This window comes from Cupressus sempervirens, chromosome 1, assembly GCF_028749045.1.
Source record: "Cupressus sempervirens isolate cs-2001-9-10 chromosome 1, ASM2874904v1, whole genome shotgun sequence".
NCBI lineage: Eukaryota > Viridiplantae > Streptophyta > Pinopsida > Cupressales > Cupressaceae > Cupressus > Cupressus sempervirens.
Genome location: NC_143118.1, coordinates 717,389,978 through 717,414,839, shown reverse-complemented (window position 1 = coordinate 717,414,839; position 24,862 = coordinate 717,389,978). Strand labels below are relative to the sequence as shown.

The window sequence follows — 24,862 nt, the reverse complement described above, 5'->3', positions numbered from 1 at the left end:
CCAAAACACAAATCCAAGATGTAATATGTCAATAATGCCTTCAAACTTTGTCTTTACCTCCTTATAACCCACCAAACTTAGCTCGAACCCTAAAAGTGTCCCCATGTGGCGTTGGGTTATAAAATAATATATTTCTCATTTTTAAAGTGGTCAAGTATCCAGAAAATGACCTTTTTCCCAATAGAAAGAAATCCGTTCACCAAAATGCTCTGAGTCAAAAGAGAAATATTTAGAAAAGTTTCAGACCTTTCCAACAAGCTATTACACCAAGGGATATTCACCCAGATGAGGCCAAAAAACCCCTTATTACTCCAAAGTGGCTATAACTTAGCCTTATTTAAATTATTAAAATGCTAACTTAGGAGAATATTTAAATATATTAAAATATTTCCCAAACAGCAAACTGATAGCCAAAACACCTCTACAAGGTGAAATTGAACTCGTCACCTCCTGTGACCGATGCCGAATAATCTAAAATAACTGACAGTCTCATCCCTCAAAATTAGGGATACTCCTAAAAATAGGAACATCTCTGAATCTCTCGAAACTGAAACCATAGAATGATCTCGTAGAGACTCAAGACTATAGCCCATCTCCACCTCCTAAAATATAGGAAACTCCTTCTGCAATTAAGGAATTGCTCTCAACTGCCCTCCTACTGTCTGAAACTCCAAACCCAAACACTATATACCCCGACTGAGTCTCTAAACACCACTGCCAGCCTACGAGACTCCCTAATAGGCTAACTCTATCGTCTTTGATGTCCACTCTAGAAAGGGGGCATGATGATCCATCCACTGCAGTCCAATCTCAAGGTCGCATTTAAAAATTTTACTCAACGATTCAGTATCCACAAACTTAGTTCAAGTTTTCATTTCTTTACCAAATAAAAGAATAATATATATCGAGTGCTTATATGGTATGTAAAAAATTATTGGAGAGATCTCTGAATTGTGTTGTTTATCTCTTATTTATAAATATATTGTCACTCGGTTAGTGCCAACCGACATGACCTTTCCAAACTAATCGAATAGATCCCATTAAACGTAACTTATTTGGGCCAACCATTCCAAACTGCCACCTTAAGGGCCCGTTTGGCAACAAGAATACAAGTGGAATAGGCATATGTAAATTCTCAACATTTTGAATTCTTCATTTGGATGCACCAAATCGGAATTGGAATACGAAGTAAAATAGGAATACGTATTCCAATTTTGGCCCAAAAATGGGGTTTTGCAATTCCACCCAAATAGATGTTATTGGAATATGTATTCCTATTCTAGTTTTATTTATTTTAGAAAACATAAATTTTGGGGTCCGCGAATTCCCCATCAAATATTCGCTGAACCAAATAGAGAACAGGAATACGTATCCCCATTTTTTATTCCAAAATAGCTATTGCTATTTCCCTATTCCTATTCCCGTAACCAAACGGGCCCTAAGTAATCCATGGATTATAAATATAAATGAATCTTCAGGAAATATACTTTGGGTAAATTTTATTTCTCCAAATTGACGAGTGTTAACTTCGAATGCGAACCCGTTCTGATCGTTCTCTTTCTCAGGATATAGATAACAATGTGGTTTACAATTCGACTCCATATTTGAGGGCCTCCCGTTAAAAATTCTTCTGCTCCTCCGCATGTGTCCATTCATACTAGCCTCGACCTGTTTAGTGTATTTGGGCTTCCATTTCTGACAGTTTCTAGAGTTAAAGATGGTCTCACGAATGTTCGTGTTCGATTTAATATCCTTCATTCTTTTGATTCCTCTGAATGAAATTCGATAGTAATATACTTCATTCTAAATTATACATGAAGACTCTTGGCAATCTATATATCTCCAGCACCTTCAAATTCAAGTAAGAACAGTACTAGTAATGTATGGGCATGACCCAAATCAATTCTTGTACTTCAAAAGCATCCAACACTAGGGATGAGAGCAGCTAATCACAAAAGGAAATCACAGATCGAACAATCGCAATTTCCATTCTGTATTTGATTTGTTGCTTATAACACATTTTAATTCATTCTGATTTAAATCATAACATACCTTGAATTTCTTTTGTTGATTCAGATTGTGCTTCCTATGTGTTCTGAATCTATTAATTATCATTCCTTAAAGGCTCTTTGACAGTAATATTTATATGGACCTTCCTATTCGTAACTCCCTTATACGTTTTGGATACATGTAACTATAAGCGCACATTGTGAGTCCACAATTGCTTGGCTCTATCCAAGGAATATACAGTGGTTTTATGTTTCTTCGTATCAAAGTGAATATATTGATCTAATCTTATTATGTATTTCAATCGCCTCTAATACTCATTTTGTCCACACACTGATGAAGCTTTCTAACATTGACAACATCATTTCATCATTCATCTCCCATATCATTTCACAAATGAAGATTAAAATTTTAGGCTCCATCAGGAGAAAGAGGGATAGTACTCTGAATGAGAGTTGTAAAACCCTTCAGCGTCCTGAATCTACTAGTCACACTCTCATAAAATCTCATAATAGTTGTCAATAGGATCTCTGAAATACCGATGTCTCTCAGACACTAAAAAGGGCCACACGCAGGACAATATCAAAGGCCTTATGAAATTCCACAAAACAACAGTAGACTTTTGTAGAGCGTTGACAAGCCTCCTCGATGATGGCCCGAAGATTCAAGATATGCTCCATGGTCTAGTAATCTGCCAAATAGCCAGCCTACCCTCTACCTCTACATGCTCTCCTGTCAAGCTCACTAGAAAGAGTAAGGTTTTGTGCTATAGCATAGAGCTTCGCAAAAGTATGCCCAATCATGATAGTCTTGTAGTTGCTTGGGTTTGAAGCCAAGCTAGCCTTGTGAATCGGATACATCATGTGTCTCGACCACGAGTCAGGAAAACCAATTTAAACTGTTCTATTGAAGAACTCAGGAAGAAAGGAAAGCAAGGTAGGGATACCAAGCTTAAGGAGCTCAACCTAAAAACCCTCCTCATCAATTGCCCTGTTGGTGCTCATGAATCTAATGGTTACACGGATGATAGACGGGGTGAAAAGGTGGCAACTGGGAGGTTCGCTGAGGTGGAGAAGAGGTTGGCCAGGAATGTCATAGAGATTGGGGGCATGGATAGTGAGGGAGCGGAGATCAAGGGTCGGGGGGGCAACGAGGGAATAAAGTGCACCAAAAGAGCTTCAGGTTATGGAATTTTGTGTCACAAAGGGAACGACACTAGGAAGTATTGAATGACTATTTCGTGTAGTAACAAAAAGGATTGTAAGAGTGACGCATACTAGTGAAATCATCGGAGTGGGACAAGAAGTCAGAGCACAAGCGGCTATGGAAGGATTTGTGGTCATCATCGAACCACCGGTTCATAGGGCAAGTGCTACGGCGTAAGGAGCAGTGATGGGGGTAATGGGGGATGAATAGGAAAGCAAAATCCCAGATCGCCAAGGCCAATAGGTCAAACATGGAGGGGAACTGGTCAGAAACACAGAAACCACCAAGGGGGAGAAGTTGTCTAAGATGGATGAGGAAAAGGTCAGCATCACTCTCACGGAAGCAGACGTGGGATGGGTGAGAGGGGCAAGCAATGTGGGGTTAAGCGAAGCACGAGGCTAAGGGGAGCACAGTCGATCAAGGGAAGGTGAGTTACGATGAAATTGCGGATGAAGGGAATGAAGGAAGCACAAGCAAGGGCATAGTCCACCACACTAGCACCAACACAATGGGGTCAGCAAGTGAACAACTACGAACCGTGAAAGCATGAGAGGTTGTTCAGAATCACCAGGTCAATGGACTCACAAAGCTGGAGAAGATGACAGCCATAAATAGAGAGTGGCCCCTGGCAATCCTACGAGGTGCACTGAAGCCCCAAACTATCGAGATCCATCTCAGAAGTACAACTCCAAAATTCTATGATACAACAATTATATAAATATCAGACAAAAAATTTAAGTTCAATTTAGCAAATTCATCAATATGTCACTCCAGAGGGTTATATAAATATTTGATGTCTATTACAGATTTGTAGTTATGGCTTAAATGATTGGAATGTTGTTTGAGAAGCGAGAAAACATTAAAATTGAGCGCGATACAATGGATCACTCAAAAGATATTTCTGGATTGTCAAATTTTCAAATTTTCAGAACTCTCTATGACAATGATAAAAATACATGGAAGAAATGGTAGATTTGCGTTGTTGCCCCAAAAGTGCATGGTAATTGTTGTTTTGCATTTTCTTACAGTCACACAGATAGTAACATTTTGTTTGTCTTAAGCAAACCAAAGATCAAGACAGGTTAGAAATTTTCTCATGAAACTTTTGGTAATACTCAAAATGATCTAATCTGCGAAAGATGTGATTTATTTGGGAAATGGATAAATAACTATTTCTTTGAGGACAATCTCCGTTCTGTTCAAGTGACAGCTATCAATTCCTTGAGGTATTTTGAAAGTCATTCAACAAATTGCGATGTGTTTGTATACATCTTAATCTCTGAACAATGGTTTTTCATTGCAACTCCAAAATTCTATGATTGCAGTTGTTTTTAACCTTGAACAAAGAATAGTATCTCCTGATTGCAGGAGTATTTTGAGCCTATTTAATGGTGTTCTAAAACGATGAATAAATCTGCAGCAAGTCATTACATTCCCAAAGGGCTTTCTGCCCACACAACAAAAGCTCTTTTTATGAATGTGTTTGTAGATTTCAATTAATCATGTGTGATCTTAATCCGTTAAAGAAAGAGCGACCTTCTACATGGTCGAAGCCTCGATGAGATACTTGTGACTTTTTACGATCCCCCTCAAAGAATTTTTATATTCAAGATTTTAACAATAAACAAAGAGAAAACAGTTTTCCTGTGATTTAAAAGTACAACTTAGCACATAAATTTGAAAAAGGTCTCCTAACAAGGGTTTTCACAAAATGGTAGAGAAAAGGAAATAGAATGCAATTGATGTGTTTATAACTTTTTATTCAATTGAGTTGAAAACTAAGGGCTTCTGTAAGATGTCTTTACTGTTAACACAATGTCTTTGCAAGGTGATATTTAAGAGAATCAAAGGGAATAGCCATTGATAGTATTGAAGAAAGAAAAAACAAATTGTAAACGGTCGTCACTAAAGGACTTACATCATAATTGCTGTAATTTTTGGTTTGATAAAATATAGCAGTACATTTCGATGTGTAGTTAAATGTCATTTTTCACTCCATGAAATTGTTATTAAGAAGAAATCAAAAGTAAATACTTATGCCTTAAATTGCTGTTGAATAGAGAATCCAACGTTCTTGTTTACTGTATAAAAGGTCAAGCAGTAAACATAAGAATTGTCTCAATAAACCTGCAGTTGACAACTCTGGAGGTAAAGAAAAGAGTGCGGAGCCTAGTAGCAAGTGGCATAAGAGAATTTCAATTTTTCGCACTTCAAAACAAAGCAGGTCTTATTACTTCAGCAGTTGTTACTCGCTTCTACTAAGAAGAGTGAGTCAAAAGGGATACTTAGAGACTTAAGCATAAGATATAAAATGTTCTACTGCTACTATTTTTCCCAATTTGAAGGTTCCAGTTTAAAAATAAGACACATTAGTATAACAGTATAACCAAGTCAGTATTTCCTTCCACTGCTATTTTCTTTCTTAAAAACTGTAACCTGCAATGTCAGATTTCGCCAACTGTATTGCGCCACCTGCAATTAATCCTCATTGTCAACCATCAAATTCATACTTGACAATTTGGCAGCTGATTTCACTTGACTGGGGCTTGACACTGGATTACATTTGGATTTTACATTTATGGTTTTTAATTCACCAATCATTGATGGGTGGTTTAAAATTATATGGCCACCTCCAGAGTTCAATTAGTTTTGGGGGTGAATATCTAACCTATTTTCAAGTTCATTCAGAAGTCTTAGTGCATTTGACAAGGGTGAATTGTTTCTCAATTTGAAACAGAGCATTACAATTTGAATTGGTCGTTAACAGTGTTAAACCTTTTCAATTCACAAGATAACTGAAGATGGGACAGTGAAGGTAGTGTGCATGATGATGTACACTACTGACGATCTTCAGCATCCATGGGCAATCAGATTGTACATTACTTAACATGTAAGATGATTTATCCTTTACCAACTTGCACCTGCCAAGAGAACAGACAGTTTTGATTTTTAAATGTGGCAATTTGGATACATGTCCATAAAGAGTCAGTTATGAGTTTTTGAGATGTTTCAAATGTGCTTAGCTAGATTATTATGATTATATGTGTCTCTTAGGGTTGAATGCAGTGAATGAGATATTCTTTGAAGTTCCATTTTACATACTTATCTCAGATATTTTGGATACAAGATGCAGGGTTTCTAATGATCTTTCAATGAATTGGATTGCTAGAGGTTGCAGGGTCCAATGCTAATGATCCTTTAATGACTTGAATTGCTAAAAGAAGATTAAAGGAATTTAAGGAATTTGCGCAAGTTAATTACAATGTGTAGACATTGTAATTGGAGTTGTGTTAGGACACGTTCCATATATATTTGAAGTTGTGTGTTTACAAGATGACGGCAAATGAGATTGACAATCAGGTACCAATGGATCAAATGAAATTGAAGTTTTGGATATGGCACAGCTTCCATATTAAGTTTAAAATAAAATTATATGACAGGAAGAATCAGACTGCAACAGGCCATCAGTTGTCCGTTTTTTAAATACCTCAGGCAGCCTTCCCTGAAAATAACTCACAATGATCAGATCATAATCTAATTATTGAAAATGACATAATTTTACGCACTTATGACTAAGGGAAGATAATGGCATACTCTCTTGTAGTAGAACTAAGTTCTACATTAACATAATCACCTAAGGCTTGTATTGCACCCAGCTTTGTTATACTCCCCAGGCACTAATATTCTTTAGTTCAGGCCATACTGATCTAACTATGTGGATCAAGTGTCCTCTAACGCTACAGGTGGCTGTAACCATATTGTGTTCTATGTATTTTTGTTGAAGTTGATAAATTGCTGCTGCCACTTACAGGATGCATGCTTGGTTAATCTACATGTCAGTAGAGATTCTGAACTATATCAGTAAAGATGTAAGCCCCAAAAGCTGCTTCAAAATCTATGGTACACTATACTCCCAATCTATCCATAAGCATGTAACCTTTAAACTGCATATCACTCTCATATGAATGAACAACAACAAGACAGGGCACTAAAAAAATGTCAATCAGCTGCAAATACTAATCCTGGTCTTAAACATGTATATATTCATTACCTGCAGCTTCCAAATCGGCTGTGATTGTACCAAGCTTTACTGCTAGAGGGTATTTTGTTTCATTATAATGCTGAACGGCGTGATCATTGCCTCCTGTTCCATCCCAATTTCGTCTCCCACAGAGAATCATTCCATCCGTAAGATTCAACCACAAGTTGTCAACTTTATCACATTTTGCACATTTCCACCCAGAAGGAGGTATTGTAACACCATTATCAATTTGTTGCAAATTCAAGGCATAACCACTAACTTGCTTTTTATCAGCTGTCCAAGCTGCCACCTGTTCTTTACGCTCTGCACCAGTTGCTGCCAATACACCATCAACTGACAGCCTAACCTGACGTGTTTAGAGAAATTAAGAACACAAGAATTAATGCAAGTAACTCAACCACCTTTCCATGTTCATAAAACATTTCTACTTTGGACTCTCAAACATAAACATTAAATTAAATGGCATACAGCATTTTCACCTTTTCGGGCAGTTCAACTGATGGAAATGGAAGCATCACAAAATCGGGCAATATTACGATACTGTAAGACTCCTCGTACTCTGGCTCTCGATTGTCAAAACCACCTTCTAGACCTAACAAAGATACATTAACCAGAAACTCAAATGAAATCTCTAGAAGTCAGAGAAAACACAGAATAGCAAATAGCAAATAAACAGCACATAGCTACAAATGCTATAAATAACATGTTATGACCCTTATAGTATTCATATTAACAATGGATTGTAGGGTGCAATATATTTTCTCAATTCAAAAAAATATTTTCTCAATATGTGTTTTCTTGGTAGAATTTGTCAGTTATTATAAGAAAAATCGCTTGAGTTAACCCCTACTTAGATGGATTAGTTTTTCTAAAAGCTGGACAGAATATTTCTTTATGGTAAAATTAAGCATTGGCATTTCACTTACAACCTTCAAAATACAAAGATATCAAATGGACTAATAAATTTGCTATGTACATTTATTCACAAGCTCGCATCAAAAAGAGCATGCATGTGAGCTAAATTGTAAAAATGGCATTGGTTACAGCTTCATGCAACTCTCTGAGTGATTCACAACTTCACTTTACCAGATGTGCAAAACTTCAAGAATTTTATACAAAGTTTTTAAATTGCTTAACTGCACAAAAACTAAACAAACCTTTGCTCTAAAAATGGTGTATTATTTTTCTTATGCTTCTTGTAAACTCCTATGCTGATCTATGTAAGTTCATTAAATGCTTTCACTAGAATATTCAACTGAATGGTAAAGAAAAGAACCGTTTCCCTTAGCCATCTGAATGACAATGTGATGTACTTGCGAGGTCAAATGTGATGTACTTGTGGGGTCAAATGTGCTGCATGCTAGGTTCCAAATCTGTGATTGTGGCCAAAGAAATGAGGCAGGAATCCTACAAGTTGTTGTGAGGTTTTCATACCATCGCCCCAAAAAAAAATTTGGGGACCCCCTTTTTTCAGTTGCCTTGGCAAATTTTCCGGAGTTGTCCAAAGGTTTTTGATTTCAAATTTTTACGCCTTGGATGCCTTCAAGCCAAGGGGGGATTTGATGTGATTGGTTTTTTCACCCGATGTTAACTTGATTTTCCGGAGCATGTAATTTTATCCTTAGGCCAAACAAATTTCAGAAACAATATTTTTCGATGGTTAGAACAATATTCGACAGGATAAATTTGCAAATTTTAGGACTTGGACGGACTTTTGAAAATTTGAAATAATTGTATAAACTTGAACATTTTTAGAATAATTTTAGATTTAATTGTTTTGGAAAATATTGAATTTTTTGGTGAAAAAGGAAATTTTTTGATAGTGAAATTGAAATTGGAAAATCGATTTTAACTGTCAGAAAAATTATTTATTTTGGTTAAAAAATTGAAATTGCATTGCAAAATCAAAATTGAATTAAATTACAAAATCACATTAATTTGGTTGAAATATTGCCTAGAAGATTTTTTAAAATGTTAAATGAAATTGGTAAATTGGAATTGAAAATTGATTTTGGCTTGCTAAATTCAATTTTTATGATATTTTAATTGCTAAAACATTATTAAATGAAAATTTTGACACCTCCTAGGCTTACCTTGTTTCTATTTTGCAAATTTTGATCAAAATTGACAATTAAATGGGCTAAGTAATTTTAATATGGCATTTAAATCTAAGCAATTAATAAAGGAGCTAATTTAATTTTGCTTTCCTCCAAGCAAGTCGGCCCACTTAAAGAGGCAAAAAAATTTGGTATAAGAGGGGCTTCCCCCCCTCTTATTTCCTGATTCCTTCTTCCTCCTCCTTAGGTGAGCGATTTTCTTCTAAAGGCAATTTCCAGTGTGGGTGATTTCTTCTTGGAGCAGATTTTCTCCTTTTTTGGCGGCATTTTCTTCTCCTTGCTTGGGCGAATTTCTGCCCTAGGGCGATTTTTGGAGCAGTTCTAATTTTTTCCAGCTAGGGCGATTTTGTTAAGGCAGATTTTTCCATTTTCTTGGCAGCGAATTTCAAAGTTGGGTGATTTTATTTTATGAAGAGGCTATATGGTCCAAGGTCTGATTTTTTTTGGCATGTGTGGGCGATTTCAAGGAAGTCAAAATTCCAACTTTTGCTAGGACATCATTATTTGCAAAGAAAGTTGAAATTTTCGAAACCTGATCCGAATTTGAAGAGGGCCCAGTTATTGGTAAAAGCAGATTTAAGGAAAAATTCTACTCATTTTTAGAGGTGAAGATTGGTTTAAAAGTGGATTCTATTCCTTGTTCTTACTTGGTCCGTTTCCCTTATTTTCTCCTTGCACTCATCATCCACCACTTCATCATTCCATTGATAGGCTAAGGTTGGGAGATATAAGTATAGATTTCATGATAGGACATTTGGAGGCAGAAATAAGCTAAGACTACCCTAGGATTGAAGTTGGGAGATATAAGAGTAATCCATCCCAAGGTAACGAAGGGGCAAAAATAAGTGGTAGTTCCACCCCTAAGTTGAAGATTGGAGATTGATAAGTGTAGAGATAGGACTTGGAGATGCAGAAATAAGCTAGATTTCATCGATAGAAAGAAGGTTGAAGATTGAAAAGTGTAGCCCATATTATTTAGAACGAAGGGGCAGAAATAAGTGTTTAGGATGGTAGATGTTAGTGCAAGCAAGAACCCAAAGGGAACGAATGCCAAAAAGGACAAAGAAGACATGATGCCTAAGACCACCTTCTTCTCGAAAGTGAGGTGAATAAGTGATACCAATATCGGTACAGTGAACAAGATACAGTTGAAGGACATATTGAAGGAAGGACAATCCCCCATGGCAAAGAAGATCTACAAGAGCAGAATTGTACATGCGGCGACTTTTCCTCCTAACTTGCTTTGTCCAAAATTGGTAATGGAGTGTGCATCCTGATTTGATATTGTTACCAAGTCCATCATTTTCGATAAAGGGAAGAGAGTGTTAGCCAACATCAGCGGACAAGTGATCGAAGAAGCATTTAATATTCCCCAGTATAAAAGCATAACAGTGGTAATGATGGATCAAGCGGCTAAGTTATTTCAAGATAATCAGGAGGTCTGCTTCATTAATCTAAAGCAAAATTGGTTACACAAAGGCAAGAAGGAAGTCATCAAGTCATCAAAGCTCACCAAGTCATATTTCAAACCAGAGTACGGCAATCTCATTGTGCCTCTCAGTCGCATCATTGGCGTGGCTCAAGGTATGCAATTCGAAAACTAGATGTACTTTATTGATGAAATTGAGAATGAAAAGAGAAAATTTGATTGGGCTAGGATTATAAGCGAAAATTTAGAGTTGCAACTTAGGACAGTACAAAAGCAAAAGCAATTCTATATGGGGTCCTATCTGATTGTGAGACTATATGAAAATGCTGAACTTAAGGCCTTAGGAGTGATTGGCAATGGTCAGGGCAATGTTTGGCGCATGAGTGCTATCCACAGCTTCATTTGCACAACGCCAAAGATTATAAGATGTTTTATGACGCCTTTGCCATGAAGACGGTAAGGATATTACAAGGGACACCTGTTAAGAGGCTCTCATCGGAAGCAGAAGCAAAAGTTAAAAAGTATGGGAGTTGGTTCATCCAATTTTCGTAATTTACTTATATTAGAGTAGCAGGAAGTACAGTTTGTCCCAAGAGACTTCCAAGGTACCCACCCAACAAGGTAGTTTTGATGGAGTTGGCTAGGCAACTTGAGCATTATGACAAAATGATGAAACTTAAAGGTGAGACAGGGATTACCTTCTCATTTGAAATAGGCAATGATACTTGCCCCAATCCTGTTGCCTTTACAGCTGCGGAGAAAGAGTTAGAATGGTATCATTTAGGATGTTATAGAGCAAGACAAGGATTCGATCCTAATGGTCTTATCAAGGCATCTCACAGAAATACATTCAAACATATTCCTACTATAGAAGATTTTTGGGCCAATGCACAGGATGACTTTCATGTGAGGAAGCTAGCTTTCTCAAAGTTGTCAGTGAGCATGATGAGGGCAATCAGACGGAGAGGCCTTGATATTCCCAATCAACTAGAAGATGATGAAAATGTGCTAAGAGGAGATTATGATACAGTGGATGGAACGAAGTTGAGTCCAGTGGATTGGGATGATCACCAGGATCCTTCCTTAGAGGCAATTACGAGGACAGTTGATCTACACACCAAGTTGTGGTACAATGAGAAGTTAAGGCAGTTACAAAGTCAAAAGGTACGCCTTACTTATGAGAAGATGAAACCGGAGGAAGAAGGTCCAGTGGAGCCGATCGAACAGAAAGGTGAAGGCAGTAGCCAACAACAAAGAATAATTAAGAGCAAGAAGAGAAGTTTGGAGGTTGAGAAAAGTAAAGAACATCAAGAACCTCCAACAAAGAGACGAAATGCAACACCGTCAAGGGAGAGCATAATTGAGGCTAGAGACCAAAGGGATAATTCAAGTGGACAAGAGGAGAACGTCAATGAGACAGAATTTGGATCAAGATTGATGAGTTGGGGAAGGTTGCCATCAAGAAGAAACATTTAGGTACCCTTGCCTCCCTCAATGCCTTTATCAGATATGCGAAAGAATATGAGAAGGATCATAAGAAGACACTACAAGCAGCGAGCAACATGATGAATTCAGCTGAGCTCAAGAGAAAGCACACGCTTTGCCCTCCCATGAAGGAAGTCAACAACAGGCTAGCCAAGTTCACTACCTTGGCTAAAAAGATGAAAGAAAAGGGTAGAATTATATAAGAAGATCATTTGATGTGAGCCCACATGGCAATTTCTCCTTCTTATTGGGTAGGATAAGTGTCTGATTCTGATTGACTACCATTTTGGTGTCTTCTCATTGGTTGCCACTTTTCCTTTTTTTTCATTGGTCCATTGATGAGGTGGTGTCTTCTCATTGGCCGATGGGATGGCAACCCTAATTAGGGTTTCTAGTATCTAATTTGGATTGTTTATTTTGCCTCTTAATCTCTACCGCTGGTTGTAATTTTGGCCTCTATATAAGGCCATTTGCTCTCATTTTTAAAGGGTTGAAGAAAATTGTTGCTAAGATAATACCAAAATTGCTTCTCTTTATCATTGTTGTGACTTGCATGGTGATTAAGAACATTTGGTGTTATTGAATGGTTACTACTTCTAATAGTTAAAGTTAGATTTCATTGAAATTGTTAAAGTAGATTTCATTTCAAGAAAGTTATTAAGAGTAAGAGTAGATGGATAGTTGTATGGTGATATTAGTGGATGCTTCATAGGGATCTATAAACTAGGCCACTAGCATCCTAGCTGCTTGTTCGGAAGCCTTGCACGGTAAACTAGTCTTTTCCCTTGAATCATTGCCTCTATGGAGGTAGAGAAACTTTCATAATATTCGATCCTCGTCCATTTGCTAATTTTTTCATTCATAGGAGTAGGAATAGAGCAGCGAGTAGTTTCGTAATTGGAGTTCATTCTTAGAATGTTAGAAAAGGAGAAGCATCATTGGTAGACGCACCCTCCATCATCATCACCATCAACATCATTTGGCACTCATATACTTTACAAAACTATCATCATCACCATCACAGCAAAAGTCCAAGTTATCCTTGAATGAACAACGTAAGGCCACCTACGTGATTACCAGCAAATCAAATTGATATAACTGAGTTAGTATCCACAAGTGTAAGGAACATTGGAGTTTTTCTCATGTCTTCATGATTATTACTTTTCAAGAGAGGGATTGAGTGTTTGACATTCCATGTCAAGTATTCAATCGCTATATGTTATGTAGTGGTACAAAACCGACCTCAGCACAAGTGAAGTGCAAACCATTTATGGAATGCCTAATGGCACCATTTTCAAGTTTAATCAGAAAACTATTTGAGTTTTGAAATATAAAAAAGCAATTTTCCACCAGTAAAGTTGTCATAAGTACAAAGGAAATTTCAACTAATGGCTTAATGTGATGTTACAAGCACTGAATTCCAGAACAAGAAATTAAAAAATTACAGATGAGTAATGAGTCAAATATGAATACTGAAGCAAGGCTTAAAGCTGGAAAATTAAAAAGCGTGTTAAGGCCTTCATCTATAATTGAAGTAATTTCTTTCAGGTACCCAATTGACAAGCTTTGCACACCATACCTATTGCCAGTAATGTAGGCTTCTTGTGGGGTCTATCTTCACTAACAGGTTTTTTTCTTGCCTTGATATGCAAGTAAACTGGATTTCCAGTCTTCTTGTAATTCCAATGCACCGCCTCCTTTCCAAATGCAAGAAATGAACTGAGGTCAACAAAAAGTCCACCCTCTGACTTCTGCTCCTCAAAGACAACCGGTTACTATTTCAGCATCGTTGCGAGGAATCAGAAAGGAAACATAACAATCACAAAAATGAAAACAATGCCAGTCAAGTAACTAACCGGAGTGTCAAAAGATACACAACATTCTTCTTTGAATATGCGATTAGAAGCTTCTGGGATCCTGACTCTTAATAAATGGGACCGCAGTAACTCCATTGCATGAGTTCCTGACATGTTTCTCACCTAGGATTCAAAGAAAACACAACAATCATGTGAAAAGACTATGTCAAAACTAATTGAATAGAAATCAAGTATTTGCAAATCCAAAAGCAATCACACACAAAATAACATGAATCAAATACAGGTCCACTAGCATATAATTAAACAAATTCAGCTTACAAAAATCAAAAGCATTACCTGATAGAAAAACTAATAGAAAACAAACTAATTATTTTCATATCCAAAAGCAACCACACTCAGTATCACAACTCAAACACTGGTAAAAGAACAGCAAATTAAGAATAAAAACTTAACGAGAATTTCACAGAGAATAAGATCTCACTCTGTGAAATCCACTAAAAACTCAACATAAAGTATCTACTGAATATGCAAGATCCATCACAGAGCTTACACCATCACCTCGAAGCATTTTCTTATTTTGTAATATCATAATCTTCATTCTGATGTATGTGAAGTATAGTAATGTGCAACTCAAACATAAGATCAACTCAACAAGCTGAAGAAAAATAGAAGACATCTTCATTCTGATGTATGTTAAGTATAGTAGCACGCAACTCAAACATAAGATCAACTCAACAAGCTGAAGAAAAATAGAAGACATGGGTCCAAAAAACAAAACTTAGTAATAGTTGACTAAGCTTATTTTGCAAACTGCCACCAATTTTGTCTCAAACCAGATGATCAAATGTCAATTATGTAAACCTCACCTAGCATTGATAATTAAAAGAGGAGATTACAAGTCTCTGTACCCTAACCCTACAAAAACAAGCAAATGCTCAAAGAAACACCCCAAGCAAACACCGAAATTGTACTGCAATAAAAAAAGACAAACCATACTCATTTGTAAAAGCTATGAAAGAGCCCTAAAAAATTTTCAGTTGTTAATGTGTATTAACATCTGAAACAAGCCGCCTTCCTTTAGTCAGCTGCAGCAAAATGTATGATTTTTCTTCAAATGTTATAGCGAACGCAAGTAATAATGCGTATTGGAATGTTACGACTTCTCGCAGTTTTAAAGCAAAAACCTGCCAGAATAGATATTGAATGGTCCGAAAACTTTGGAATTTATGACCACGCTCTGTTCACCTCCTAAATGTGACTAAAGACGCCTCTCGGCGTAAAAACCCTACCTCTATTTACACGTCCAGTACAAACTTAGATGAATAGGAAAAACATCATTTCACATTAAGTTCGCCTAAAGGGAGCTGCAACTGATGCAAAGAGAATAGAAAACTTTACCGCGACGAACTATGACTCCAAGTAATGTTTATTATATAAAAAACTGCTTTACATAAAAATTAAAGCCCTAACTAAAACCATATGCAAATTTAACAAAAACAGAAGAACATTTCACGCAAAATTTACCTCAGCAGGAACGCCGCTAATGAATAAGGTCCTACAAATTATAAACAGGGAAACAATGCAAAATAATAATTGCAGATATAGACATAGAAGCATCTCTAAATTTGATCATAGATAGTTTTCCAGCCATACAACGGGTAAAACGTGAGAAAAAATGACTTACATTTTCCAAAAACAAACCCGCAATAAAGGACATGAAGTCGAGAGAGATTATTACAAGTTATTAGAAAAATGTCGGCAAGATCTTTGGTGCAGAGCTTACGTCGTATATGTCTTTTACTTCGCTTTGCAGAAACTGTCGTGCTGGTCTGAACGAGGCTTAGCAATGGCGTAAACCCTTTTATATCGTGGCTTCTGAATGGAAAGTAAAATTGTCGCCGGTCTAGTTTTTTCCTATATTTTTTATTTTATTTATTTACTAATTTAAACTGGAATGGAAATCGACGTGTACGACTTAACGTGGGTTGGCAAATGACTTCAAAGTTATTTTTATCCACCATGTCACTTTATTCTTTGCGAATAACGGTGTAATTTGTGTTTTGCGGCATTTTCTTCTACCATGGCACCTTAATCGACGTTATAAATTATACGTGCGGTGGGTTAGCATTATATGCCTATGGGACCTCCTTACTTTAAATGTCTTTGGACGGTTAGCAAGCTTATAAACTTTTTGAAAAATATGCTTGTGGTGAGAAGGGGGAAATATGGTACCCTTTATCATTAGTCCTCCTCAAGTTTGACAATTATTGACATTTAAGCTATATTTGTAGTTAGTTTTATAAACTAAAGCAATTATAATTTATGTGAAGTAGATTGATACATTTGAGCAAAAGAACTTACAAAATGGGTCTTTTTTGATTAAATGATTGATTGGTTTGTATAACAATATATTATGAAATGGGTCTTTCTTGATTAAATGATTGATTGGTTTGTATAACAATATATTAGCAATTGAGTAATATTATACTAGAATAGTTAGTTATTTCAAGATAATAAAATATGCACTTGATTATTTTCTTATTGTTTAGTGCAATATGTATTTTATCATTTGTGTGTGTCAATTATGGGTATATGAAAATGGGAGATATAGTGTATGGTCTTGGCGATCTATGTTCTATATGTTGATTATCTCTCTTTTGTGTCAATAGTCATTGAGAGTTGTAAACATCTAAAATAGTAAATGCTTCTGACTTTGCTTTTTAGTTTGTCTATCTAGTCGTTGTTTGCGCCATTAGTCATTTTGGGGTCAATTTCAAATTGTTTTTATTGTTTGGATCAATTCTTTATTAATGTCATCTTGTCATCTATTTTTGGTCATTTCACTGCATTTTGTCTCTTGTTGCTTGTTTAGTTAAATATTTTTGACAATTATTTAATCATAGTCCTTAGTTTTGAGCCTAGAGGATTAATCAATTAAGTAATTCCCCTATGTCATAACATATTCCCTCTAGGCATAACTAAAACTTATTTATTTATGTCTTTTGACACATTTAACTAGGAAATATTTAAATGTCATTGGGGATTTTTTGAGGGAATTGGTGAGGAGGTTTTATTACTTGGCTTTTCTTATTGACCTTTAGCCCTACTTCTCCACTTATCCTTTCACATTCCTTTGATTGGTCCTTTTGTGCAATCTTGTCTATTTGTTTGCTTTGATTCTATGCATCGATTTTGATTTGGGAGTTGATAAATTAAGTTATTTTCTCACATTTTTTGTAAGCATAATTTCTAGTATCCTCATTTGTATGTTGTCAAATTTATCCTTGCTTTATGGCTACATTTGTACACTTGTCTACATAAAGAGGAACAAATCAAAATTAGGGGAGAAAGACAAGCAATGAGACATCATCAAATGAGTGTTTGAACTAGTTTATAATTTGTTATTGATTTTTCTTTTCATTTTGATAGTCTTAATTGGTAAGTTTAGGATTTGAATATGGCTTTTGTGGTTGGCTAATCAAGTTTTGAATACTGTTTCTCTTTATTTTCCTAATCCACATTTGGTAAACTCGACATGAACCTTCCTAGTAATACAATTATGTGTTTTCTGTGTATACAATTTTTCAATGTTAATTTGTTGTTGCATGCCAAAATTTGGAGTCTAATCTATTGTCATTATAGGATAACTTCTTTTACCATGTCATGGACTGTAATTTTTAATTTATTATTTCTTTTGAATTGGTAGATTAAGGGGGTTAAATATGAATAATAGTTTTTCATTTACCCTTATTAAGGGTTTTAATTGAACAATATCTCAATTAGTCTAAAAATGAGTTTTGAATGAACAACAATTTCTCATCTAATATAATTAGGGGTTTCTAATGAATAATAAAATGTACCCAATTTAATGTTGCTTCTTTCTTGACTAACCAACCAACTGAGAGCCAATAAAATAAGCTCCGCCACTAGTACTTGGTTGGTTATCAAGACATCAAACCTAATCAACATCGACATTAGTTGACAGAAAATCTAAACCTTTTAGCTAGCATAGTTGAAACTCTTTTGTACCCCTCAAATATCTAAAAATCCTCTAAGTTACTGCCATAACATGTGTCTCTTTCAATTCTTGTTGAAATCTTGCTACTAAGCATATTATAAGGATGATATCTAGTCTAATAGTAATCAAATATTATAGTCCACCAATCATTGATTTTTACTTACTTTCATCAGCTTTTGGAAAATCATATTCCTTAGTCAACTTACATCCAATAAAAATAGGAGTACATATCAGTTTAAATTTCTCCAAACCAATCTTCTTCAACAATTCTACAATATACTTAGACTACAAAATGAAAATTCATTTACTATTATGAGTTACATGCAATCCAAGGAATAAATTCAACTCACGAATCATAGACATCTCGAACTATTCAGGATCCTCCTCTAGAAAAATTTCACACAAGTCATATTTTCCTCTAAAAATTTTGTCATCAACATAAACCACAATAATTAAGATTTGATCTAGAGAAATTCTATAATACACATTATTATCAATAAATCCCTTCTAAAATCCTTGTTCGATCATATACTTATCTAATCTGCCATGACAAGCCCTTGGTGTGTGCTTTATTTTGTATAACTCTTTCTTCAATCTACACACAACGTATAGATCCTCTCCAAACCTAAATCCCTTTGATTGATCAATGTAAACTTCTTCTTGTAGTTCTCCATACAAGAATGTTGACTTAATATCCATTTGATAAACCTTGAAACTTGTAAATGTTGAAAATGCTGAGAATATTTAGATGGCCTCCAATAGAGGAATCAGTAAATAAGTTTCATCAAAGTCAATACCTTCAATTAAAGTATAGTCCTTGGAGACTAATCTCACCTTATTCTTCGTTTCCTTTCCATTTTCATCTAGCTTGTTTTAGAAAACTCATTTCATACCAATCACATTCTTGTCAGTTGGTATGTGTACATGTTCATAAGTCTGATTCTTCTCTATGTGATCAGATTATTCTCTAATATCTCCTACCAATTTTTTATCATTACATGTCTCTTCCATAAATTTACGTTCAATTCCTAAAATGAAACATAATAAAACTTGAACATCTTGTGTTTCTCTACTTCTTGTTATGATTGTTACTCCTAGAAACATTCACATTGTAATTAGTGTCAAAAGGTAGTTGATGGAAGTAGAAAATATTGGTTGGTGAACATTGTTATTGAACAATGATGTATATTGCTTAAGTTAAGAGAAGATAAAAGTATAAGCATGAAGTAGTTACATCCCAGAAAAGTATACATTGACCAACTCTATACACATTGAGCATAAATGTCACTGGGCAATCCAAGTTTAACCGAGTCATGAAGATACCGAGTGACAACATAACCATTGAGCATGAGAAGACTATACATTGAGTTATGCAAGAAGCACATAAATATTTGGAAAGGCACAAAACCCTATGTGCAACAATTCCACCAAGTAAGAAATTGTGTTTACATGGATTGAAGAAAGTGTTTCGTCAAATTTATTGCAAAAAGTAATTTGATTCTTTATGATTCCTAGAGAAAATGGAGCCCAGTGAAATAAAAGAAAATAAAGAACATGAAGAGTTGTGGATGATTCTAGATCATTGATTTCAAACTAACATATTTTAGATGATTCCTAAACTCTAAATAGGTTAAGGATTGAAAGAGGCAAAAGATATGTATTTAAGGACCTGTAAGGAAAAACTTAATGTTGTTGTTGCTATGATATTGTTGCTGAAGAAGTTGTTACTACTATTATGAAATTATGAGAGGGATACATTATAGGATTGAGAAGGTAATTACACTACAAATCAAATTTTTAAGTAGCATAAGAAAGGATTTGACACATCAGTCTCTAAAGGTGATACATCATTGAACTACAAAAGGAATCTAAATGACAAAGTAAGTTGCAAATATGTAGATTAAATTCACTATTATTTTCTTATCATTTTAGAAGTTAAACCCTTTAATAGGGTAGACTTGACAGTCTATTTGTAAATCACTTAATAGAGTATACACATTGTAATTGTGTTGTAAAATCCTTGAGAAAGGTAGATCTTTAAAGAGTTGATTGTATTACTCCTAACAGAGTAAGTCAACAAAGGTGACACAATATTGTAGCCCTAACAAGGCAACCTCTTACTGCTATAGTGAAGGATTTGTGGGTACCATCCCCACCATAGTTTTCCCTTTAACATAGGGTTTCTACATGACCAAATCACTATGTCATGTGTTATGGTGATCTAATTTATGTTTAAATGTATATATTGAAGTAGATTAGTTACATTTACTTTCATTTCAATATTGAAGTAATGTATGTGCATGTTTATTAAGTGGATAAATTATTAATGGCTAATCACATTTTAAAAAGTATAAAGTTTTAGAAGATATTTATTCACCTCCCCCCATCATCCTTCCTTTCCTAAATATTTTGACAATGATATCTTTATTCTTAGTAGTAATAATCTAAATTTTATGAATGATTTCTCTATACAAACCTTGGGATCTTAGATCCCTCCTTATCTCTTCTTATTCTTTTGTGTCTTATTTTCTCTTGTCCTCTATATCATATTCATATTCAAGGCGTTACTTGAGATTTATTTGAAAATCATCATTAACCTTCACATTCACACTTTCAAAAATCTTATTCAATCTCTTACTATAGCACCAATATGTATTTAACTTTATAGGACATCCCAAAATATGCATTCATCATCTCTGTTATCAAATTTCTAAGGTTGTCACAATCTCTCTAGCTGTAGCTGTATATGAGCAATGTTAGTATGCTAATAGAAACCAAATTTAAATAAAGCTTCTACAAACTAAACAAAATTCATAAACTTCAAGATAGACTAAGATGAGCTATATGAGCCATTAATGGGCTCTCTCAATAAGAAGCTCTCTTGTTGAGTGGCTTTGTCTAAATAGATAGGATGTATGCTCAAGCTTATGCTTCAAAAAGGGCTTCAAATGGAGTTGGAATTTGGGTGTGAGTGTATGGTTTTGATGTAAAATAGCTTCTTAAAATGGCATTATGACTTTACTTCATGGATTGTGTTATTTTGCAAAGGGGAAGGATCTAATTTATAGGCAAGAGGCTTGAGGGATTGAGGGCTAAGATGCAAGGATGAGAAAAAGCTAATAGAGGGCTCAAATTGCATGAGAGGAGAGCACATGGATTGTGCTTCCTTACAGCCAATCAAGGAGTGACACATGTCACAGGGTGAGAGGATGGAGGAAAGGGGAAGGATGAGTCAACAAAGGAGGCTCAAGGGATAAAATCTTCATAAAGACCCTCATAATGGCTTGTAAGAGCAATAAAAGGGCTTGAAAGAGTCATTTATGGCCTAGTGGGCTTCATAAAGTTTTATGGCTGGGATATTTTGAAGGAGATGAGAGGAATTTCGACTTGGGCTTGATTAGGAAGGTTTTAAGCTTGCTTAGGATTGTGCAAATGATTAGAGGATGGATTAGGATGGTTTAGGATTAGCTTAGGGATAGGCAAGTGGATGGCATTTAATGAGGGTGGGTGAAGGAGATATTTGTTAACTTTGGCTTGGGTTAGTAAGTCTTAACCCATGTTTAGGGAATGTGACAAGGTTAGGAGGGGATTAGGATTAGGTTTAAAGACATCTTCTAGAAGAGTCTAGACTTTGGATGAGGATAAAGACTTTCTAGAATAGTCTAGAATTTCCTAGGATGAGGATGAAGACTTTCTAGAAGAGTCTAGAACTTCTTAGGATGAGGATAAATTAGATTTTTAGGAAATAAATAAAGTTTTATTTATTTCAAGGGTTTAGGTTGAGGAGATATTTATTAAAACTTTTTTAATAAACATGAGGATTAATATTTAATCTTAATTAAATATTTTGAGTTGGGATTAGGGGTAGGAAATGATGGGATTAGCCTTTAATCAAAATCAAAGAAGGATTAGAAGATTTTGGAAGAGGTTAGTGGTCTTAAGGAAATTGGCCAAGTTTTGGGCAAAAAATAAAATTTTTATTTATTTTGGGTTTTTTGGTCAATTTATTAATTAAATAATTAATAAATAAGGAAATAATGTTTAAACATTTTTGGGAGGGATTCCTTAATTAAATATTTTTAATTAAGATAAAGGGATTAAATGGCATAAAAATAAATAAATAAATTAATTAATTAATGATGATGTCATCAGAAATTTTTCAGAAAATAAAAATACTTTATTTTCTAAAGGTTTTTAGGTGTCTATAGTAGCATATGCTTCCACAAATCTTGAAATATTTCATTGTGGGTTCTCTTCCATGACATAGCTCATACGATGCCTTTTCATACTTCTTTCAATAAAGAACTTTGTTAAGTGGTTACACAACTAAATGAATTACTTATCTGATGCAACACAAGGCAGGAGAATCCCCAAAGGAGATATCCTAGCCCCCAACAATATAACCACACAATGGAAACACAACAACAAGAAACAATAATGTAAGATCTGATACCAAATCACAACTCTTTATTCATAGATATAACTGATTACATGCAATATGCCCAGCTATAAGGCCTTTCGGGTTAGGGCCAAATACAAATAGCAAATTATAAAATTAGTTCTACAAGATCCAACAAGACCAAATTACAACCATCAGCTAGTCCAGATACCAAACTAGATAAGAACACCAAGAAGAATCCACACTTGTACCTACAGGTCCACCGAGAGATACTCAGTTCCTAAGTTGCAACTAAAGCTCTTCAAATTCACATCTATTATTCATTCCATCCCAACTCAATAATGACTAAAAGACTCCACAAGACCCCTACTTATACCAATCTAAGCTGGAAGTTGGCCCAGGACACAAATTAAATACAAATACATAAATTAAATGCCACAAGTTAGCCTGCAACAACAATTAAATGTCTAAAAATCGATATCCGACTAAAATCACAATATTTGCTAGCTCTGATTGAATTATAAATTGTGCTTCGAACTGTAGGTAGAAATCTAGGTCCTCTACAACCTCTTAAATGCACAAAGGTTGATTCCCCAAGGAAAAGTGTGCATCCATCCCTAAAGTCACACACAATAGGCTGTCTAGGAGAATTGCCATATCTCCCAACCTATAATGAATTACAACTTGTGCTCTTGACACAAGGAAGTAACATAGGCCCTCTTCAATCCATGAAGTGCACAACCTCTTATTCATTAAGGATAATTAGTTATATGCTCTGCAATAGGCACCTAGAAACTAAAAAAACACAGTTCCAGCAGCAAGGTAAAAATAGTTCAAACATCAACTCAATCCATCCAATCTCTATGCAATCATGAGGAAAGGTTCCCTAATATGTCTCCAACACATCCCTAACCATGCAAACATAACTCCACCAAAATCCAAGCTCAATGCTACTCAACACTTGACTAAAATCCCTCCAAACATGTAGGATTGCAGACAAGCCTAGGATGCTCTTGCATCAGATACCCTGGGTTTGAAAAGATGTTCTAGTAACTGGAAGAACAACTTCTAGGATTCAACACATAAATCCCAAACTGGTTTTTCACGTACACATCCTCCAGGTCTTCAACTTCCACACTCTTTCCCTTGTTTTTCTTCTTCTTCTTCACATCCACCATAGGTGTTCCATAGGTCTGCTTTCCATGTTGATCCCCAACCTTCTCAAAATCTACCAACTCAACTCAACTACCAATACTCAGGTTCCTCCTACCAAGCTCTTCATTCTATAAAGGAATTAGGAAAAACTTCCTACCACCTTTCTCAATAGTAAACACATTCCTAACACAATCATGCACAGCTTTGCAATCATACTGCCAAGGTCTTCCAAGTAACACATGACAACTGTTCATATCCGCAATATCACACAACACCTAATCCTTATACAGGCCAATCTAGAAATCAATAAGGCATTGCTCCCTCACTTCTAAAGCATGCTCACCTTTCAACTAGCCAATCCTATAAGGATAAGGATGTCTCATTCTCTTCAAACCAAGTTTCTAAATCATCTCTTCATCAACAAGGTTATCCATACTACCACCATCCACAATAACCTTGTAGATTTTGCCACTAGACTTACAAAAAGTCCTGAAAAAACTAGTCCTTTGACAAGAATCCAATTTCCTCTCACCAATTAGTACTTGTTGAGCCAACAAACTCTCTCCTTGCTTAGGCTAACTATCTTGGACTGCAACCTCATTCACAACAACAATTGTCCTCCCAATTGGACATTCAAAAGATCTATGCTCTTCTTGACCACACTTGAAACAATTACCTTTGAACCCACCTCCACCTATCCTTCTTTTTTGTTCAACAGGTTTTGATTCACCTTTTATTTTTGGTTTAGCTTGTGCCAAACTATCCTGCTTCTCCTTCCCTCAGAACTACCTTGATCCTTCCTCTTTAGCTTCTCCTCTGCTCTCAAAGCATATTGATAAGCATCCTCAACTAAAGAAATGTTCAACATCCAACCTCATCCTAAATATTAAATCTCAAACCATTAATATATGGAGCTACCTTCTCTTTTGACAATTCTCTATGCTCAGATTGAATAGTCAACTTGTAGAACTCCTTTGTATAATCTTTCACAGTCATATCCTTCTGCTTTAGATTCTGCAACCTCTTAAACAACTCAAGTTCATAATCAACAAGAATGAACTTAGCTTTTAGTTTGGTCACCATCAATCTCCATCTAGAAATCTTCATCTCAAATTCCTCTTCTCTATCTCTTTTTAGTTCTTTCCACCAAAGAGCAATATGTCCCTTTAATTTAGTTTGTGGTGGCC

The 24,862-nt window shown here is 35.4% G+C and overlaps 1 protein-coding gene across 3 annotated transcripts in view; it reads right to left on the bottom strand.

The window, feature by feature from the left end:
* The window catches only part of UBP14 (ubiquitin-specific protease 14), a 145,868-nt gene extending 129,930 nt beyond the window's left edge, over positions 1-15,938 (bottom strand). The window contains exons 1-5 of one of the 3 annotated variants that reach the window (XM_089787971.1): positions 15,788-15,938; positions 14,143-14,265; positions 13,866-14,037; positions 7,735-7,847; positions 7,265-7,601 (exon numbers count right to left, since the gene is read on the bottom strand). In XM_089787971.1, coding sequence (XP_089644097.1) covers positions 7,265-7,601; positions 7,735-7,847; positions 13,866-14,037; positions 14,143-14,265; positions 15,788-15,820 — 778 coding nt within the window. In that variant the 5' untranslated portion in view covers positions 15,821-15,938. The remainder of the gene's footprint in view (positions 1-7,264; positions 7,602-7,734; positions 7,848-13,865; positions 14,038-14,142; positions 14,266-15,787) is intronic. The other 2 variants (XM_089787979.1, XM_089787988.1) reach the window with 2 other exon arrangements.
* Between the last annotated feature and the right edge of the window lie 8,924 nt (positions 15,939-24,862).